This window comes from Kryptolebias marmoratus, linkage group LG14 (genome assembly GCF_001649575.2).
Source record: "Kryptolebias marmoratus isolate JLee-2015 linkage group LG14, ASM164957v2, whole genome shotgun sequence".
Taxonomy (NCBI): domain Eukaryota; kingdom Metazoa; phylum Chordata; class Actinopteri; order Cyprinodontiformes; family Rivulidae; genus Kryptolebias; species Kryptolebias marmoratus.
In genome coordinates, this window is record NC_051443.1 from 26,781,716 (window position 1) to 26,800,509 (window position 18,794).

The 18,794-nt window shown below is 52.0% G+C and overlaps 3 protein-coding genes across 17 annotated transcripts in view; 1 reads left to right on the top strand and 2 right to left on the bottom strand.

The window, feature by feature from the left end:
• sptan1 (spectrin alpha, non-erythrocytic 1) overlaps positions 1–12,562 on the top strand; it is a 25,088-nt gene extending 12,526 nt beyond the window's left edge. Inside the window, exons 9-55 of one of the 10 annotated variants that reach the window (XM_017440128.3) lie at positions 130–267; positions 351–461; positions 540–617; positions 696–851; positions 924–1,128; positions 1,387–1,568; positions 1,639–1,882; positions 1,968–2,090; positions 2,168–2,385; positions 2,460–2,552; positions 2,633–2,767; positions 2,888–3,036; positions 3,180–3,236; positions 4,038–4,236; positions 4,326–4,430; positions 4,528–4,560; positions 4,654–4,689; positions 4,876–4,923; positions 5,378–5,469; positions 5,605–5,749; positions 5,826–6,007; positions 6,078–6,177; positions 6,246–6,443; positions 6,520–6,666; positions 6,777–6,880; positions 6,973–7,135; positions 7,222–7,236; positions 7,761–7,892; positions 8,065–8,202; positions 8,290–8,394; positions 8,500–8,708; positions 8,780–8,900; positions 8,990–9,111; positions 9,187–9,319; positions 9,388–9,486; positions 9,568–9,727; positions 9,818–9,894; positions 9,971–10,180; positions 10,284–10,580; positions 10,647–10,759; positions 11,012–11,029; positions 11,292–11,346; positions 11,423–11,619; positions 11,698–11,751; positions 11,830–11,976; positions 12,045–12,192; positions 12,271–12,562. In XM_017440128.3, the coding sequence (XP_017295617.1) occupies positions 130–267; positions 351–461; positions 540–617; positions 696–851; positions 924–1,128; positions 1,387–1,568; positions 1,639–1,882; positions 1,968–2,090; positions 2,168–2,385; positions 2,460–2,552; positions 2,633–2,767; positions 2,888–3,036; positions 3,180–3,236; positions 4,038–4,236; positions 4,326–4,430; positions 4,528–4,560; positions 4,654–4,689; positions 4,876–4,923; positions 5,378–5,469; positions 5,605–5,749; positions 5,826–6,007; positions 6,078–6,177; positions 6,246–6,443; positions 6,520–6,666; positions 6,777–6,880; positions 6,973–7,135; positions 7,222–7,236; positions 7,761–7,892; positions 8,065–8,202; positions 8,290–8,394; positions 8,500–8,708; positions 8,780–8,900; positions 8,990–9,111; positions 9,187–9,319; positions 9,388–9,486; positions 9,568–9,727; positions 9,818–9,894; positions 9,971–10,180; positions 10,284–10,580; positions 10,647–10,759; positions 11,012–11,029; positions 11,292–11,346; positions 11,423–11,619; positions 11,698–11,751; positions 11,830–11,976; positions 12,045–12,192; positions 12,271–12,396 (6,117 nt within the window). In that variant the 3' untranslated portion in view covers positions 12,397–12,562. Of the gene's footprint in view, positions 1–4; positions 268–350; positions 462–539; positions 618–695; positions 852–923; positions 1,129–1,386; positions 1,569–1,638; positions 1,883–1,967; positions 2,091–2,167; positions 2,386–2,459; positions 2,553–2,632; positions 2,768–2,887; positions 3,037–3,179; positions 3,237–4,037; positions 4,237–4,325; positions 4,431–4,527; positions 4,561–4,653; positions 4,690–4,875; positions 4,924–5,377; positions 5,470–5,604; positions 5,750–5,825; positions 6,008–6,077; positions 6,178–6,245; positions 6,444–6,519; positions 6,667–6,776; positions 6,881–6,972; positions 7,136–7,221; positions 7,237–7,760; positions 7,893–8,064; positions 8,203–8,289; positions 8,395–8,499; positions 8,709–8,779; positions 8,901–8,989; positions 9,112–9,186; positions 9,320–9,387; positions 9,728–9,817; positions 9,895–9,970; positions 10,181–10,283; positions 10,581–10,646; positions 10,760–11,011; positions 11,030–11,291; positions 11,347–11,422; positions 11,620–11,697; positions 11,752–11,829; positions 11,977–12,044; positions 12,193–12,270 lie in introns of all 10 variants that reach the window. The other 9 variants (XM_025002514.2, XM_017440130.3, XM_017440129.3 and 6 more) reach the window with 9 other exon arrangements.
• On the bottom strand, positions 10,839–16,519 carry dync2i2 (dynein 2 intermediate chain 2). Of its 3 annotated transcripts, none has more exons than XM_017440134.3 (10): positions 16,365–16,519; positions 15,921–16,013; positions 15,397–15,657; positions 15,218–15,327; positions 14,435–14,592; positions 14,221–14,330; positions 13,838–14,008; positions 13,464–13,696; positions 13,237–13,394; positions 10,839–12,822 (listed from the first exon to the last, which is right to left on the bottom strand). In XM_017440134.3, exons 2-10 carry the CDS (start codon positions 15,996–15,998, stop codon positions 12,584–12,586), a joined length of 1,518 nt encoding a protein of 505 aa, XP_017295623.1. In that variant the 5' UTR covers positions 15,999–16,013; positions 16,365–16,519; the 3' UTR covers positions 10,839–12,583. The 3 variants fall into 3 exon arrangements, with proteins under 3 accessions (XP_017295623.1, XP_037835502.1, XP_024858286.1); XM_037979574.1 differs by having other exon boundaries at positions 15,921–16,119; positions 16,365–16,466; XM_025002518.2 differs by having other exon boundaries at positions 15,921–15,998; positions 16,365–16,460.
• A 556-nt stretch (positions 16,520–17,075) lies between these two features.
• The window catches only part of nadk2 (NAD kinase 2, mitochondrial), a 6,455-nt gene continuing 4,736 nt past the window's right edge, over positions 17,076–18,794 (bottom strand). For all 4 annotated transcript variants that reach the window (XM_037979577.1, XM_037979576.1, XM_037979575.1 and 1 more), the window contains one exon: positions 17,076–18,410. In XM_037979577.1, the coding sequence (XP_037835505.1) occupies positions 18,272–18,410 (139 nt within the window). In that variant the 3' untranslated portion in view covers positions 17,076–18,271. The remainder of the gene's footprint in view (positions 18,411–18,794) is intronic.

Genomic DNA, 18,794 nt, shown 5'->3' on the forward strand with positions numbered 1-18,794 from the left:
CGAGGTGTCCTGGTTTAACGTCCTGCACGTCGTGGTGTCCTGGTTTAATGTCCTGCACGTCGTGGTGTCCTGGTTTAATGTCCTGCACGTCGTGGTGTCCTGGTTTAATGTGTCGTACGTTGTGCGCAGCTCGGTATCCTGACTCAGGAGAAGGAGTCTCTGTTGGAGCTGTGGGAGGTTCGCCGGCAGCAGTACGAGCAGTGCATGGACCTGCAGCTCTTCTACAGAGACACGGAGCAGGTGGACAACTGGATGAGCAAACAGGAGGTAACCTCTCTGCCTGGAGGAAGCAGGTTTAAACCGTTTAACTCCGTCCAAACTGGTTTAACGGAGGCTCTTTACCCAATCAGGCGTTCCTGCTGAATGAAGACCTCGGGGACTCTCTGGACAGCGTGGAGGCGCTGGTGAAAAAACACGAGGACTTTGAGAAGTCCCTGAGCGCCCAGGAGGAGAAGATCACTGTGAGTTTTGTTTGCAGAGGTCTGTAAGCAGCTCTGGTGTTCTGATTGAGAACCTAAATGAGTTTGAATCTCCTCCAGGCTCTGGATGAATTTGCCACCAAGCTGATCCAGAACAACCACTACGCTAAAGAGGACGTGGCGACACGCAGAGATGCAGTAAGTCCAACTCAGACAGGTTTAGATCAGTTTCTATTGTCAGATAAACTTCAGAACGAACCTTTTCTCTGTCTGCAGCTTCTGAGCCGCAGGAACGCCCTGCATGAGCGAGCTCAGGCCCGCCGGGCCGCTCTGGACGACTCCTTCCTCCTGCAGCAGTTCTTCAGGGACTCTGACGAGCTGAAGAGCTGGATCAACGAGAAGATGAAGACCGCCACCGACGAGTCCTACAAGGTCCGCTGCTCCCACCTTTGAATAGTTCTGTCTTCTAATCTGACCTTTAACCTCTGCTTCCTTTGACCCCAGGACCCCTCCAACCTGCAGGGGAAGGTGCAGAAACACCAGGCCTTCGAGGCCGAGCTGACGGCCAATCAGAGCCGCATCGATTCTCTGCAGAAGTCGGGTCAGGAGCTGCTGGACAGGAAGCACTACGCGTCCACCGAGGTGTCGGCTCGCATGGAGGAGGTCAGCTCGCAGTGGAAGAAGCTGCAGGAGGCCACCGAGCTGAAGGGTACGCCGGACGGATCCTCAACTACTCAGTTTCAGCTTCTTCGGCTCAGAATAAGAACCGAGGTTTAGCAGAAAATGTTGTTTCTCTGGTTGTTTTTATAAAAACGTTCAGTCGTCCTCCAAATTTATGGCTTGAAATGACATTTAAACAGCCTTAAAGTAAGAATTAAGAATGAGTTGAACCCTTAGTTGTAGTGGACGCAGGATCTAGTTGAATATAAAGATGTTTCCTGTATAAAGACAGTAATTTGTGTTTCAGGCATCAAGCTGCGCGAGGCCAACCAGCAGCAGCAGTTCAACAGGAACGTGGAGGACATCGAGCTCTGGCTCTACGAGGTGGAGGGACACCTGGCGTCAGACGACTTCGGGAAAGACCTGACGAGCGTCCAGAACCTGCAGAAGAAGCACGCTCTGCTGGAGGCCGACGTGGCTGCTCACCAGGTAAACATCGCCTCGCTTTACTTCCTGCCTGCGAACCAGGACACGGACTGACCCTGGAGTTTCCCCGCAGGATCGGATCGACGGGATCTCGATCCAGGCCCGGCAGTTCCAGGAGGCCGGGCACTTTGATGCCGACAACATCAAGAAGAAGCAGGAAGCTCTGGTGGTCCGTTACGAAGCTCTGCGTGAGCCCATGGCCGCCCGCAAACAGAAACTGTCCGACTCGCTGCGACTGCAGCAGCTGTTCAGAGACGTGGAGGACGAGGAGACCTGGATCCGTGAGAAGGAACCCATCGCTTCTTCTACCAACAGAGGTGACAGGACCGAGGTCCTCTGCATGAAGACCCAAAATTCTGCTTCGTTTGAGGAAGATCTAATGAACTTCTGCTGGGTTTTCAGGTAAAGACCTGATTGGTGTCCAGAACCTCCTGAAGAAGCACCAGGCGCTGCAAGCCGAGATCACGGGTCATGAACCTCGAATCAAGATGGTCACCCAGAAAGGAGACACCATGGTGGAGGAAGGTAGTCCAGATCCTGATCTTTCCAAGCCCCTGAAAGGGTCTCGGGTCAGTCTGACGGTCTTTGTGGGGGGGTCTCAGGGCACTTTGCAGGCGAGGAGGTGAAGGCCAAGCTGGCTGAACTTCACGGCCGCTGGGACACCCTGAAGTCCAAGGCGTCTCAGAGGAGACAGGACCTGGAGGACTCTCTGCAGGCCCAGCAGTACTTCGCTGACGCCAACGAGGCCGAGTCCTGGATGAGGGAGAAGGAGCCCATTGTCGGGAGTCCGGACTACGGCAAAGACGAGGACTCAGCTGAGGTACGGGTCCTGAAACTAAAACATGTTTGTTTATGAAGTAGAGGAGTCTGAGGTTCTGCTGATCCGGTCCACAGGCTCTGCTGAAGAAGCACGAGGCCCTGATGTCGGACCTGTCTGCTTACGGCAGCAGCATCCAGGCCCTGAAGGAGCAGGCGCAGTCCTGCAGGGTAAGGAGCTTCCACACGATGAACTCTGAACTTGAGGAAGTTCTCTGCAGTTAAATCCGACTCTCTGTGAACCCGAGCAGCAACAAGTGGCTCCCACCGACGACGAGACCGGCAAGGAGCTGGTTCTGGCTCTGTACGACTACCAGGAGAAGAGCCCGCGAGAAGTGACCATGAAGAAGGGCGACATCCTCACCCTCCTCAACAGCACCAACAAGGTACCAGCAGCCGAATAAAGTTCAGCCTCCTGTAAACACTGATGAGGCAGCCTGTCAGCCTGAGCGCGCTCAGGGGTCAGAACCAGGCCAGTAAAAACCTCCTCCCCGTCTCTGTCTCAGGACTGGTGGAAGGTGGAGGTGAACGACCGTCAGGGCTTCGTTCCTGCTGCCTACGTGAAGAAGTTGGACCCGACCCAGTCGTCCTCCAGGGAGAACCTTCTGGACGAACACGGCAGCATCGCAGCTCGTCAGGAACAGATCGAGAACCAGTAAGAGAGAGAGAGACCTGTCTGTCTCCTGTTTGTTTACTGACGCGGTTCTTCTGCGGCTCGTTCTGCTCAGTACCGGTACTGACCCGGTTCTGATGTCGTGTCTGTTTGTTTACCAACCTGCTCGCCTGGCTGCGGTGCAGGCTGGTCACCAAGGAGGCCTGCAGCGTCTCTGTACGCATGAAGCAGGTGGAAGAGCTGTGAGTAGGACCCGGAGACCCGACCCGACCCGTGTTGTTGTGGTACCATTACATCCCATCGGAACCCTTTGTGTTTGTGACACCGCGTGTCCTCCCCCTCATCTTCTATTCAGCAGCAGGATAGAAGAACATCTGGATCCAGATGTTTCAGGAAGCTGATGATGATTTAATCTGTTTTATATTTAATCAACAGAAGAGATAAAAACTGATTCAAACTCCTTTATTTTAACATCTGAGGTGTTTACAGTTTACCACAACCTCAAATATGAACAAAGATTATTCAATTAAAGCACAAATAAAATATCAAATCCAGAATATTCAGCATTTTATCAGGATTCTGTCGGTTCAACAGTTTAATGATTTAACTTTTCTATAAATCAGCTCTTTTTGTTAACAGTAAATATTATAAATAAATGTTCATTTAGTTAAAATATCTACATAATTAAAACCAGCAGCGTTGAGATGTTTCTGCTGCTTCAACAGACAAAAAACAACAAAGATCCAGATTTTTCCTTTAAGGATTTTATAAAAACAGATTAAAGCTGCAGGAAAAACTCATCTGTCAGGAAGAGTGATAATCAGTAAAATCTGAGCCCAGATTCTGATTATTTTAATATTTATTGAGTTAAACTCAGTCGGTGGATGAATCCATCATGGCGGCCTTAAAAGCGTCCTGTTTGAGAAGCATGAAGAAGAATCGCTCCATCGCTCCATCTCCTCCCTCAGCATGTCGGTGTTTCAGCTCGGCGGCGGGTTTTCTCTTGGCTGACGTCTCCTCTCGTCTCCTCCTCTGATTCGAAGGTACGGCACGCTGCTGGAGCTGGGGGAGAAGCGTAAAAACATGCTGGAGAAGAGCTGCAAGAAGTTCATGTTGTTCCGCGAAGCCAACGAGCTGCAGCAGTGGATCCACGAGAAGGAGGGCGCCCTGACCAACGAGGAGGTGGGCTCCGACCTCGAGCAGGTCGAGGTTCTGCAGAAGAAGTTTGACGACTTCCAGAAGGTAAGTCCCGTTCGGACCGGTTCTGACGGGTTCTGACCGTTCAGGCCTTCGGTTCTGATAACCTTTATCTTTCCCGGCGAACTCGGCAGGACCTGAAGGCGAACGAGTCCCGGCTGAGAGACATCAACAAGGTGGCGTCAGAGCTGGAGTCTGAGGGTCTGATGGCTGAAGAAGCTCCGATGGTTCAGGCTCAGGTGAGTTTACCTGCCGGCACCAGCAGGACGGCATTAACTTCTTCTTCCAGCAGGCGGTTAGTTTCTTCAAGCTGTTTGTTTCTGTTTCTGTTCGTAGCAACAAGAGCTGCTGGCTTCTGCTGCCGGGAAGGTTTGCATCTTTCTGCTCTATTAGCTTCAAATAAGTTAAATCTTCACATGTTTGACCTTTGACCTCCAACCTGCGGCTGTTTCTGCTCAACAGGATGAACCCGACTCCAAGACGGCGTCTCCGTGGAAGGTGAGCTGCCGATCAGAGCCTCAGACAGGAAGTCACCTGACCTCAGACAGTGGTTGCCGTGGTTACACAGATGATTTGATCTGAAATGAATCGGAGGAGTTTGCGTATCGCTCCTGACTGGTGTGATTCTGTTTCCTGTTTTTGTCCCTTTGTTTCTGCCACGTTTGGCCGACCTTTGACCTTTAGACTGTTCGTTTGGGTGTCCAAACAACGGCTAACTTTAATTCCATCAAGGTAAGAACGAATCCTTCCCTCCTGCATGGTGGTCAGAAAACTAACCCTCCATGACGCCGTTTGTCCTTTTCTGGTCACTCCTCGCTCACATTGAGACTTTTCCATCATGTTCCTGGTCGTTTTCTTCGCCCTGTTCCCCTCATCTTTGTTCCTGTCTGAGCAGAGAAACTCGCCAAATGTTTCACTTCATCTCTTCATTAAACTGGTTCTGATCCAACACGAGCCAAACTGAGCTCGGTGGAAACTTCTGGGCTTCTTTAAACATTTCTTTAGTTTATAATAACTTCAGAGTTCAACCATCAGATGAGTTTTTACAGATTATTTCTGAGCTTCAGTTGCTGCAGATACGGAGGTGAAGGTCAGAGGTCAGATCAGAGGCATGTCTCCTGTTTCAGGGTCTGATTTGAAGAAGCAGGTTCTGTTTGGCTCTGATTCAGTTTGTTTTCGTGTCCAGGAGCTGAATAATCGCTGGCGCTCGCTGCAGCAGCTGGCTGAGGACCGGAGCAACATGCTGGGCAGCGCCCACGAGGTGCAGCGCTTCCACAGGTACGGCTGCAGGTCACCGGGTGGCCGTGGATTAGTTTTCAGGATGTTTTCTGCTTTGTCAGGTAGTTCAGACCTGAAGTTCCCTCCTTAAGTTAATTCTCCTCCAGTCATCGGTTGTCGTGTGTTTTCTCTCAGAGACGCTGATGAAACCAAAGAGTGGATCGAGGAGAAGAACCAGGCCCTCAACACAGACAACTACGGCCACGACCTGGCCAGCGTTCAGGCTCTGCAGCGGAAACACGAAGGCTTCGAGCGCGACCTGGCAGCTCTGGGCGATAAGGTGCAGTCATCGGGTCAGACCCGGCTGCCGGTTCTGTTCCCCTGCAGGGCCCTGATGTCTCCTCCCTCCCCCGCAGGTGAAATCTCTGGGGGAGACGGCCGAGCGGCTGATCCAGTCCCACCCCGAGGCCGTGGACGACATCCAGGAGAAATGCACGGAGCTGAACACAGCCTGGAGCAGCCTGGTGGGGCGGGCCGACCAACGCAAGGAGAAGCTGGGAAACTCCCATGACCTGCAGCGCTTCCTGTCCGACTTCAGGTAAGCCGGCCGCACACGGCGGCATGGGCTTAGATCCTGGATCAGGACTGATTTGGTTGTGACTCCGCAGAGACCTGATGTCCTGGATCAATGGGATCCGGGGCCTGGTGTCCTCAGAGGAGCTGGCCAAGGACGTGACGGGAGCCGAAGCTCTGCTGGAGCGCCACCAGGTCTGTAGCTGCTGTCAGCAGGTGCAGAAGCTTTGTGTCCCTCTGACTCTCCGTCCTCCCTCCTGCAGGAGCACCGCACCGAGATCGACGCTCGCGCCGGGACCTTCCAGCAGTTCGAGCACTTCGGCCAGCAGCTGCTGGCTCGAGGGCACTACGCCAGCCCCGAGATCCAGCAGAAGCTGGCGGCTCTGGACCGCGAGCGCGCCGACCTGGAGAACGCCTGGGTGCAGCGCCGCATGATGCTGGACCAGTGCCTGGAGCTGCAGGTGAGAACGTGCTGCTCCTCCTCCTCTTCCTCCTCTTCCTCAGCAGCTCTGTATGTTTAACCTTCCTCCTCCTCAGCTCTTTAACAGGGACTGTGAGCAGGCGGAGAACTGGATGGCGGCTCGGGAGGCGTTCCTCGCCAGCGATGATAAAGGCGACTCTCTGGACAGCGTGGAGGCGCTCATCAAGAAACACGAGGACTTCGACAAGGCCATCAACGTTCAGGTCAGTCAGCCTGCCCGGTCCTCAGACCCGACCCGGGTCTGCCTGGTCTGAAGACCCGGGTCTGAGGACCCGGGTCTTCAGACCTTTTTAACGCTCTGGTCCTGCTGCAGGAGGAGAAGATCGCGGCTCTGCAGTCGTTTGCTGACCAGCTGATCGGAGCCGATCATTACGCCAAACCTGAGATCTCCAACCGCCGCAACGAGGTCCTGGACAGGTGAGGAACATGTGGAGACAGAACCTGATGTTACCCACAGCTGATGATCGTTCAGCACGAGCTTTATAAATAAAGTTGTGATGTCGGGTCAGGTGGCGCCGGCTGAAGGCCCAGATGATTGAGAAGCGCTCGAAGCTGGGAGAGTCTCAGACCCTGCAGCAGTTCAGCCGGGACGTGGACGAGATCGAGGCCTGGATCAGCGAGAAACTCCAGACCGCCACCGACGAGTCCTACAAGGATCCCACCAACATCCAGGTGAGCCTGCAGCTGGATCACAGCTGGAGCACAGCTGGACCCGCCCGACCCGTCTGATTTCAACCCTGTGTTTTATTCTCCTCTAGCTGTCCAAGCTGCTGGTAAGTCTTAGTGTCAGCTGACTAACAGACGTGTCCTCGTCTCCGTCTGTCCTCCATCGGCTCTGTTGTTGAGTTCAGCTTCGTTTTTAACCAGAACCTAATTTACTTCAAACCCTTTTTGTTTAAACATCGTTGGTGTGGCTGGAGTTTAGTTTTTAGCTTCTGGAGGGGAGTTACCCTCAAACTGCTGCAGATGTTTAAATCCAGACTCAAACTGGGTCCTGATCCGGTCCTGAACCAGGTCTGACTGAGGCCCGATCCAGGTCTGATCCAGGCCTCAGCTCTGTGTGTTCTCCAACCGAAGACCCAGATGTTCTGGTAGTGTCTGATAGATTTTCTCCATCAGAGCCGTTTTGTTTTTGTCTGGACAGATGTTCTCGTTGTTTAGTCTCAGAAGCCAACAGGAAGCAGTTTGTTGTGACTCTCCTCCAGATGTTTTGTTGCAGATGTTGTGTCTCCATCTGTTGGTAGAGAGCGTCCCGTTTGTCTCTGTCTGTTGTCCTCACCGTGTCCATCTGTCTCAGAGCAAACATCAGAAACATCAGGCGTTTGAGGCCGAGCTGCACGCCAACGCCGACAGGATCCGAGGCGTCATCGACACCGGGAACTCCCTGATCCAGAGAGGAGCGTGCGCCGGCAGCGAGGACGCCGTCAAGGTATGTAACAGGAAGTGACCCGACAAAACACAGGAAGTAGAGCTGGTTTGTCTCAGAACGACTCAGGAAAACTCCAGTTTCAGTTTTCAGTTCTGACATCATCAGTTTAATGACCTTTGACGACCCAGGTGACCTGTTTGTAGCAGTGATGTGGTTCTGGTTTGGGTTCCAGGCCCGGCTCAGCGCTCTGGATGAGCAGTGGCAGTTCCTCGTCAACAAATCAGCAGAGAAGAGTCAGAAACTGAAAGAAGCCAACAAGCAGCAGAACTTCAACACCGGCATTAAGGACTTTGACTTCTGGCTGTCTGAGGTGAGACTCTACGGTCCAAACAGAGGTTCTGACACAAGATTTAAAGCTCGGGTGGTTCTAAACCCTGGTTCTGGTTCTGGTCCTCAGGTGGAGGCCCTCCTGGCCTCCGAGGATTATGGGAAAGATCTGGCGTCGGTCAACAACCTGCTGAAGAAGCATCAGCTGCTGGAGGCGGATATTTCTGCTCATGAGGTACTGATGGTTCAGGATCCGGGTCGGCTAGGACCCGGTCCAGAACCTTCTCCTGTTGCATCTGAAAGTCCTGGTTCTGGCTTCTGACCCGGTCTCGCTCTGCAGGACCGTCTGAAGGACCTGAATGGTCAGGCCGACAGCCTGATGGCGAGCAACGCCTTCGACACGTCGCAGGTGAAGGACAAACGAGACGCCGTCAACGGGCGCTTCGCCAAGATCAAGAGCATGGCGGCGGGGAGGCGGGCCAAGCTGAACGAGTCGCACCGCCTCCATCAGTTCTTCAGGGACCTGGACGACGAGGAGTCCTGGATCAAGTAAGTCCTCCTCCTGTGGTTTCCTGCTGCACCTCCTGCACCTGGACTCACACGGTTCTGATCCGACTCAGAGAGAAGAAGTTACTGGTCGGGTCCGAGGATTACGGACGGGATTTGACGGGAGTGCAGAACCTGAGGAAGAAGCATAAGAGGCTGGAAGCTGAACTGGGAGCTCACGAGCCGGCCATCCAGGTGAGGCTCGTCTGTTCAGGGGGAGGGGCTTAAAGTCTCCTGACCTGGTTCTGGTTGACTCACTCGTTCTGGTCGGGTTCTTCCCTCAGTCGGTTCTGGACACGGGGAAGAAGCTGTCTGATGACAACACCATCGGGCAGGAGGAGATCCAGCAGAGGCTGGCCCAGTTCGTGGAGCACTGGAAGGAACTGAAGGACTTATCTGGAGCGAGGTGAGCCTTCAGAACCGTTCGGACCGGAACACACACACAGAACCGAGCTCAGAACCTGTTCCTGTTCTGACCCAGGGGGAGGAGGCTGGAGGAGTCGCTGGAGTACCAGCAGTTTGTGGCGAACGTGGAGGAAGAAGAAGCCTGGATTAATGAGAAGTTGAACCTGGTTGGGAGCGAGGACTATGGAGACACGCTGGCTGCCGTGCAGGTTCTGACCCAAACCTTCCTTTACAGAACCCAAACTCAGCCCGTTTATAACCTCCTCCTTCTTCTCAGGGTCTGCTGAAAAAACACGAGGCGTTTGAGACGGACTTCACCGTCCATCGAGACCGAGTCAACGACGTCTGTGTGAACGGAGAGGAGCTCATCAAGAAGGTACTGAGCCCGAACCCGAACACTCCAAGGGAACGAAGCGGTTCTTCTCCTCTGATGATGACTTTTCTCTGTTGGAACCAGAACAACCACCACGTGGACAACATCAGCGCCAAGATGGCGGCTCTGAGAGGAAAGGTGTCGGAGCTGGAGCGGGCGGCGGCGCAGAGGAAGGCCAAGCTGGACGAAAACTCTGCTTTCCTGCAGTTCAACTGGAAGGCCGACGTCGTGGAGTCCTGGATCGGTACCAGAACCAGAACTTCTGTCAGTCCGGACTGTTCCTCAGAAACAGACATGATGTTTATATTTACCTCCTGCTGTGGTTCTTCCTCAGGGGAGAAGGAGAACAGCCTGAAGACCGACGACTACGGCAGAGATCTGTCCTCGGTCCAGACTCTGCTCACCAAGCAGGTACGTTCTCTGAGGAGGAGCTCCTGGGGCCTGGAAGAGGAGGAGGTCTGACTCCTGTCTGCTCCCCTGTCTGCAGGAGACCTTCGATGCGGGTCTTCAGGCCTTCCAGCAGGAAGGAATCACCAACATCACGGCTCTGAAGGACCAGCTGCTCGCTGCCAAACACGTGCAGTCCAAGGCCATCGAGGCGCGTCACGCCGCTCTGATCAAACGCTGGAACCAGCTGCTGTCCAACTCTGCCGCTCGCAAGAAGAAGCTGCTGGAAGCTCAGGAGCACTTCAGGAAGGTCAGTTCCTCAACCGATCCTCTGCAGAACCTTCATCTGATGGTTCTCAAGGAGGTCCAGAACCCCCGGACTCGCTCTAACCACGGTTCTGTCTCCCCCGCAGGTCGAGGACTTGTTCCTGACCTTCGCGAAGAAAGCCTCGGCGTTCAACAGCTGGTTTGAGAACGCGGAGGAGGACCTGACAGACCCGGTGAGGTGCAACTCTCTGGAGGAGATCCGGGCCCTGCGAGAAGCCCACGAGGCGTTCCGCTCCTCGCTGAGTTCTGCGCAGACCGACTTCAACCAGCTGGCTGAGCTGGACCAGCAGATCAAGAGCTACCAGGTGGTGTCCAACCCCTACACCTGGTTCACCATGGAGGCCCTGGAGGAGACGTGGAGGAACCTGCAGAAGATCATCAAGGTTCTGCTGGTGTTCTTGAAGTTCTGCTGAAGGTTCTGCAGATGAACTGATCCTGTGTGTGTGCAGGAGCGGGAGCTGGAGCTGCAGAAGGAGCAGAGGAGGCAGGAGGAGAACGACAAGCTCCGCCAGGAGTTCGCTCAGCACGCCAACGCCTTCCACCAGTGGCTGCAGGAGACCAGGTACAGAACCAGGACCGGGACCGGGTCCAGACCTGAAACTGTGACATCAGACCGATTTAAAACAAAACCTGAGATCAGACAAGTTTAAACATTTTATTGTAAAAGAGGAACAGAGTTTCAGAACCAGCCGTGTTCAGATTTATTAGTTGTGGACCTGCAGATGTTCAGAACCAGTTTAACAGATGTTCTTGTCTCTCTCTTGTCTTCCTGCTGCTTGGGTTCTGCTCGGGTTCTTCTGCTGCTGTAAATCAGGACGTATCTTCTGGACGGGTTAATATCACCTCCTCCTCTCCTCTGAGTGTTTGATTGTTTCCTCCGGTTCCTCAGGTTCTCCTTTCCTGAATCCACGGTTCTCCTCTCGGTTTCAGTCTGGACTTTCAGACACTCTGGAGAACCGTCGATCCGGACCTGATGGAGAACTTTCTGACCCTGTATCTGTAACCTTGCATGTTTGGGTCTAAGGTTCTAAAGAACTTTGTCTGGTTCTGGTTCTCCACGCTGTCCCTTTTCTAACACGGGTTCTTGGTACCAGGTCCTGCATGGTCGAAGAGTCCGGGACTCTGGAGTCGCAGCTGGAGGCCACAAAGGTAAACCCGATCGGACCAGAACCCGCCTGCTGGACCCGGTGAGGCAGGCGCTGACAGTTCTGGTTCTGTTCTGCAGCGTAAGCACCAGGAGATCCGGGCCATGCGCAGCCAGCTGAAGAAGATCGAGGACCTGGGAGCAGCCATGGAGGAGGCGCTGATCCTGGACAACAAGTACACGGAGCACAGCACCGTGGGTCTGGCCCAGCAGTGGGACCAGCTGGACCAGCTGGGGATGAGGATGCAGCACAACCTGGAGCAGCAGATCCAGGCCCGGTACGCGCCGACCTGCAGGAGGTCCAACACGTTCACGTTCTGAGGGGAAACTGAGGGTGGTTCTGCTTCCTGTTTCAGAAACACGACCGGAGTCACAGAGGAGGCGCTGAAGGAGTTCAGCATGATGTTCAAGTAAGACCCAGGTTCTGCTTCTGGTTCTGTACAGTTCTGTGTTCCAACAGAACCTTTAACTGTTCCGGTCTCGTTCAGGCACTTCGACAAGGAGAAGTCGGGTCGTCTGAACCACCAGGAGTTCAAGTCCTGCCTGCGGTCTCTGGGCTACGACCTGCCCATGGTGGAGGAGGGGGAACCGGACCCGGAGTTCGAGGCCATCCTGGACACGGTGGATCCCAACAGGTCCGCTCTTTGGTTCGGGGGTCCGGGGAGGCTGTTCCTGGCAGGTTCTGACCCGTTTGTGCCTGCAGGGATGGGAACGTGTCGCTGCAGGAGTACATGGCCTTCATGATCAGCCGGGAGACGGAGAACGTGAAGTCCAGCGAGGAGATCGAGAGCGCCTTCCGGGCCCTGAGCACCGAGAACAAACCCTACGTCACGAAGGAGGAGCTGTACCAGGTCAGTTCTGTTCTCCGCTCGCAGTCCGGGTCCGGGTCCATCCCCAGGTTCTTCCTCACGGTTCTGTCCTCCTTCCAGAACCTGACCAAGGAGCAGGCGGACTACTGCCTGTCCCACATGAAGCCGTACCTGGACAGTAAGGGCCGCGAGGTTCCGTCGGCCTTCGACTTCGTGGAGTTCACCCGCTCGCTGTTCGTCAACTGACCCGCTTTCCCTCCGCAGCAGAACCACTGCATGACACCAGAACCGCTTGTATTTATCTGTGCTTCACGTAGATCTACCTGAATGTTAACCGGCTTCAGGCGGAACCGGACCATCGGTTCTGCCTCGTTCTGTGTGCTTTAATAAACACTTAGTGGTGAGAACTGGACCACTGGTTCTGTCTTTATTCTCAGTCCGACACCTGATTGGCTATTTGCTCCAGCTGAGCCGTCTCAGTTGGACCCGGGTCCACCAGGTCAGAACTCAGCTGCCAGACGCCGACCGACCCGTCCGACTTCCCCACCGCCACCAGCCGCCGGTTCTGATGGTTGAAGGCCAGACAGGTGGCGGCCCGGTCCGCGGCGCCGTCCTCGATGGTGGCGGCGGGTCGCAGGGCCCGGCAGGCCAGGTCGAAGAACTGGACCGGACCTGGAGGGGGTAGAGGGAGAGTTCAGACAATGAAGGCTTCTGTTTTAAACTTCAAAATAAAAGCACACTGTTGAGCAAACAGCTGAGTCTTACAGGAAGTGCTACAGCTAGCTGCCGCTGGGAGATCCTGACATTTGAAAGAGTTTCATTTCTGCTTTTTACCACTGAGGACAAAACATTCTTTTATTTTGAAATGACTCAAACATTTTATAACAAGCTGCTGAGATTTATTTGTCCTAACATTTAAATTAAATAAAGTCCAGATTCAGATTTATAATCACAGTTTAGCATTAAAGCTGAAGTACAGAAGCCTGTTTGAGTCATTAGATGATCAGAGGCTGGTTTGTTTGTTTGAATCTGTCAAACTGAACTTCCTGTTTACGCTCGGAGCGGTTCCGGTCCAGCGGGTCTTACCGTGTCCCGTGGCGGCAGCGAACACCAGCGGCCGGCTCGGAGACCACTGCGCCTGGAACAGGTAGGAGTCCGACACCCTGACGGACAGAACCGGGTCGGCCTGCAGCAGCGAGTGGATGTGGACCAGACCGTCGGTTCCGGCGCTCGCAAACAGGTTCCTGCAAACACGGGTCAAAGGTCAGACCGGTTCCCTGAGTGCGGGGCGGGGCGGGGGGCGGAGTTCTTACCTGTGGAACGGCGAGCAGTGGATGGAGTGAACCGGGCCGCTGCTGGGCCTGAAAGAGAACACCGCCGGGGCTCTCAGAACCACGCCCCGGTCCTCAGCTGGTACCGCAGCCGGAGTCCTGGAGGAGAAGGAGCACCGGAGCAGCAGACCTCCTTCAGAACCGACCAGGAAGGTGTCTGGGTCCCACGGAGACAGAGCCACGGCCGTGACCCCCACGGTGCTGCTGCCCCGGACCTGCAGCCCGAACAGAACCTCTGATCAGAACCAGAACCCAGTCAGCGGCAGATGTTCCTCAGATATTTTGCTAACAGACACGTTTCCTCCGTCCACAGAAAAATCACACCTTTTTTGGACCGGTTCGGTTCTGACGCTCACCTTCATGCTGGTTCTGCCGCTGTGGGGAACCTGCTGTCGTATGAAGGCGTATCCAGAGTCCAGAACCAGCCTGGTCCGGTCCAGGTCCACAGTCCACAGCAGAACTCGGCCTCCAGAACTGGAACTCAGGACACCGAACTCTGCTTTCCTCTGCAGGGGGACCCAGGAGACCTGAACCACGAGAAGAACCGGCCCGTTAGAACCCCAGACCCAGATGTTCTGCTGGTTCTGCTCTACCTCAGAGGTGCAGAACCGCAGTGGTTCGGCCGTAAACCTTTTTACCTGAACGTTCTGGACTGAGTCATATTCTGAATTAAACTTTCATCCCAAACATCAGCAGCTGAAAATAAAAACCTTCAACAGGAAATTAAAGTAACCCTCACCTGATACACGGGTTCTCTGTGGCCCTCTGCAGGCATCCCCGTTTGGACCAGAACCGGATCCTGAGTCCGACTGGTGTCCCAGACCAGAACCTCTCCGTTGTACAGCCCCCCTGCAGCCGCGGGAACACAAACAAGACGCGCTTTTTACTGTTTATCCTCAGACAGGAGAGCCTCAGACAGGAGAGCCTCAGACAGGTGTCAGGTGACTGCGTACCTGCGATGAGGGCCGGCTGGTTTGGGTGACAGCACACAGACGTGACCGCTGTAGGAACCTCCAGAACCAGGTCCGCTTGTTTGGGGTTCAGGTTCTGACGATCAAGGTTCCACAAACAAACGCAGGACTTCTCGTTGGTCCAGTCTCCGTCGTCGGTTCTGCCGGACAGAAACCCAAACAGCCAGGTGACACAGCAGCTCCAGAGACGAGAAGATCCACAAATACAGATGGACATCAAGAGTGCAAAAGTCTTGAGCCCCCCCTGCTGCTGTCAGCGGTGCGTTCACTGACCAAAACATTTCATTACAAACACTTGAACGCATCATTTGGATCAAAGCTGCAGCTTTAAACTCGTTTAACTCAGATTTGTTTGTAAACAATGTTTTCAGTCCAAACTCCGGGGTTAGTTCTGGTGTTCCACAGGGTTCTGAACTTGGACCACCGGTTCCATCCCCAACAGAACTATCAGGAACCTTAATATACATTTCCAGTGTTCCACAAACTGAATCAAAAGTAGCTGGACATCTTTTAGTTCTTGGAGACGTTTGGCTCCTTGGATAAGAAGTGGAACATCTTCAAGAAGCTGCTGGATTAGGAACCGAAGGTTCTGATAGAACCCACACCAACATGTCTGATGTTCTGCTGATGACTCAGCTTTATTAACTCACAGGTCTGTCTGGATTAAAGCAAAGCTGAGTCTTTGTTCTGCTGTTTAAACCTGCAGGACCTAAAATCCTGTATTTACAGATTCATTTGAAGAACGTTTGGGTCGCAGCAACGCACCGGCCGTAAGCGCAGACGATAACAGAACCCGTGCAGCTCCAGGACACGCTGCTGACATGAAGATCCTTCTCCTGAGCGCTGGGATGCTGCAGACGATGGAGACATGAAACCTGCAGAGAGATGAAACTCGTTCAGACACAGAGATCCAGGAACATCAAGAAGGTTCTGGTGCTGCTGACCCGCTGGCTGCGGTCGGCCCAGTCTGCCTGGAAACCGTCGAAAGCGTGGCTCCGGGTGTTTTTCACCAACTCTCTGATGATCAGGTCCTCGGTCCTCCGCAGGAAGTCCAGCAGGCCGGGGGGGTCGGGCTCAGCCGGGTCGTGTTGACGGAGCAGGTCAGTGGTTTGTTCCTGGGGTTCTGTCTGAGTGAAGATGGAGGCGGAGAACCGAGTCTGGACTCCTGCATCGTCGCTGTGCAAGGCGTCAGTCTGACAGCTCCTCTGAAACAGGAAATACAAGCTGTTATACTCAGAAATTATTTATTGATTTCTGTAATAAATCTGACTCAGAATGGAGCAAATTATGTAAATATTGATAGAAAAATGTGAAAAAAGTGTGTAATTTTATTAAAACTAGAACAAACCTAATAAAATCTGAACTATTTTAATTAAACTAAAAGTAAGTATTTGGTTTAAGCACATATTTTGTTTATTTTTCCTGTAAAACCAGGCTTTAATGAGGACTTCCGGGTGCGGCTCCGTACCGCCTGCAGCGCCCCCTGCTGGCAGCTCCTCCACACCGACTCGACCCCCACAGACTCCAGGGATTCATCCGCGAACATCTTCAACAAGGGAAGCTTTTAAAGGTTAAAAACATCCATCAGTCACACACGGCGCCTCGACGCTGCCGCCGCCATTTTAACCCCGAAACAGCGTCGCCATGGTAACAAGAGTTGCCAGGTTCTGACCGAAACAAGAGAAAACGTCGGAAAAACTAGCTTTAAACGCACATTAAAGCCTTTAAAGAAACATTACTACTGCTGTAAAATACTCTACTGTAAGTCAGTAAAACTGATTTATTTACAGTCATATTACAGTAAAATTGGGCCTGTTTGGAGTAAAAACAGCAGCTTTATGTTAGCTACGATAGCAGCGTTGTTACAAATATTAATAATAATAATTTGTAAACAATAAACAATTTAAATTACCCAATAATCGTGAGAAGACGTCAACCTGCGGCTGATATTTACAAATTCCGAACGTAATCAATGTAATCCAGTTCAGCTGGCAACTCCGCGTTCAGGACGGAAGCTATGAAACGTCACTTCCGCCTTTCTTACGTTTATATTTTCGGATTTAATCCGAAACATTTTCTTTAAAAAATAAAATAAAAACTCACTCAGCTGCGTTGATAAATACTTCAAAATACAAATTTTATTTTAAAAACCGCGTCAGTTACAAACACTTCCGCCCTGACTAAAGCTGCTCTCCGATGATTGGACGCTTCCGGTCGGCCGCCATCTTGGTCCGGGCAAATTACATCTGCTTCATATAAAATGGATTTAAAAAAACACCAGGCATCTTTCTAATATAAACCTTCTGTAATAAATAAAATATAAACTTAAATAAACTACAAAGTATTTAAATATAAAATAATGGAAATAACACCAGTCGAATTTTTCTGAGCTTTAAACACGTTTTTAACATCATAATGTTAAGTGCGTTGACTGAAGCAGATTTAGATAAACTGAAATAAATAATAATAATTCATCTGCAGAACACAGAAGTGGCTGTATCATGGTCTGGGCTGCATTTCAACCAGTGAAATTTGGTCAAACTGATGAAATCAGGACGACTGATGATCTTCTTTTCAGCCTGATAATGAATCCAAACCAAACATAAAACCAACAACAATCAGGAAGAGAGAGAAGCTGGGAAACATTTTTATTTAAACAAACATTCGAGTTTTCCAGAAACTGACACAAACGAGCCCCTTTAAAATAAAACCCTCTGGTTTCAGGTCCATACTGGGAGCTTTGAACAGAGTCACTAAACTGATGAAAATAAAAACATTTAATCTTAATAAAACCTAATTCTAACCCAACACTGTTTGAGGTTTTTAGTGTTTTTCTTCCGTCAGGTGGAATTTAAAACTGTTTAATGTTCACTTTATTCATTTTACAGCTTTTTAGTCATCATGAGACCTCAGATCTAAATCCTCTCATTTCTGAGCCGCTCTAAACTTTATCTGCTGAATAAATCCTGACCTAAACTCTCATCTACAGACTAATAAAAACACATCAGTGAACACTTTAATCATTCATTCATTCATTCACTCACTCACTCGTTCACTCATCCATCCTCCGGTTCACCTGAAACTCCGGAGCACAAACAGACGATTCATCCGTCACCGAATTCAGTTTCAGAGATAAAAACAAACTGAAGCTCATCAGAAAATTCAAGTTTTCTCAGCAGGAACCGTCTCGACCCAAAACCACCTGAAGCGGGTCAGAACCGAACAACCTGAGGCGGTTCTGATCGGACTGTTCAGGTCCAAACTGAGCTCTCATTAATCTTCTACTTCATTTTTAGTTCTTTCAAATTGTGCTTCTTCTTCTTCTGTTTATCTCCAGTTCAGGCTCAAAGTCCTGATCCGGTCTGATCCGGTCCTGATCCGGTCCTCGGGTCCAGGCTCTCCTGAGACCCTGAACAGGGTCCAGATCTTCAGCTCTGAAGGTTTTTCTCCCAGTTTCAGTCCGGCCTGATTTGGCACAGGTCTAAAGATAAAAACGGTTTAAATCCAGAGGATCTGAATCTGGAGGTCGAGTTTTTAAACAGAACCAACGAGTTAAAGGAGCTAAAGACGAGTAAATAATTATATTTTATATAAAATGATTCGTTCTGAGGGATAAAACGAGTTTCTGAACTGAACAGTTTGCTTTAAATTCACAGTTTGAGTTTTCAAATAAAGGTCAGAGCAGGAGGCGGCGACTCTGAAGGTTTTAATCCAGCAGCTTTACAGCGAAGGGTCAAAGGTCGAGCAGCAGATCCTGAAGTCCAGCAGGAAACAGAACCGGAGGAACCTGATGGAACCCCATACTTCCCTTTAATTAGGTCAGTTCCCCAGCAGAACCGTTCTCAGCTGGTCCTCCTCGCTCGTGCTGATGGTGGCGATGGCGCCGTCGTTAAACTCGAAGGACGTCCCGCCGTCCACCACCATGCAGGCGTCCCAGCAGCGGGAGCGGACACACACCCTGGAGACACACGGGAGGAACTCGTCTTTACCAGAACCACCGGAGGAACCCGGGGGTTCTGCTGCGCCTCGGTGCGTTCACTGAACCTCGGGAATGAGAGCTCTGCTGAGTCAGCAGGTTTCCTGTTCTGAACGTTCAGCCAATCACAGCCGAGACTTTTTATCATCCTTTATTGGTTCTTACAGAAAGCTGCTGCTTCAGCAACCTGCCTCGTTGTTAGCTTTCAGCTGCAGCCATGCTAGCTTTCAGCTGCAGTCATGCTAACTTTCAGCTGCAGTCATGCTAACTTTCAGCTGCAGCCATGCTAACTTTCAGCTGCAGTCATGCTAACTTTCAGCTGCAGTCATGCTAACTTTCAGCTGCAGTCATGCTAACTTTCAGCTG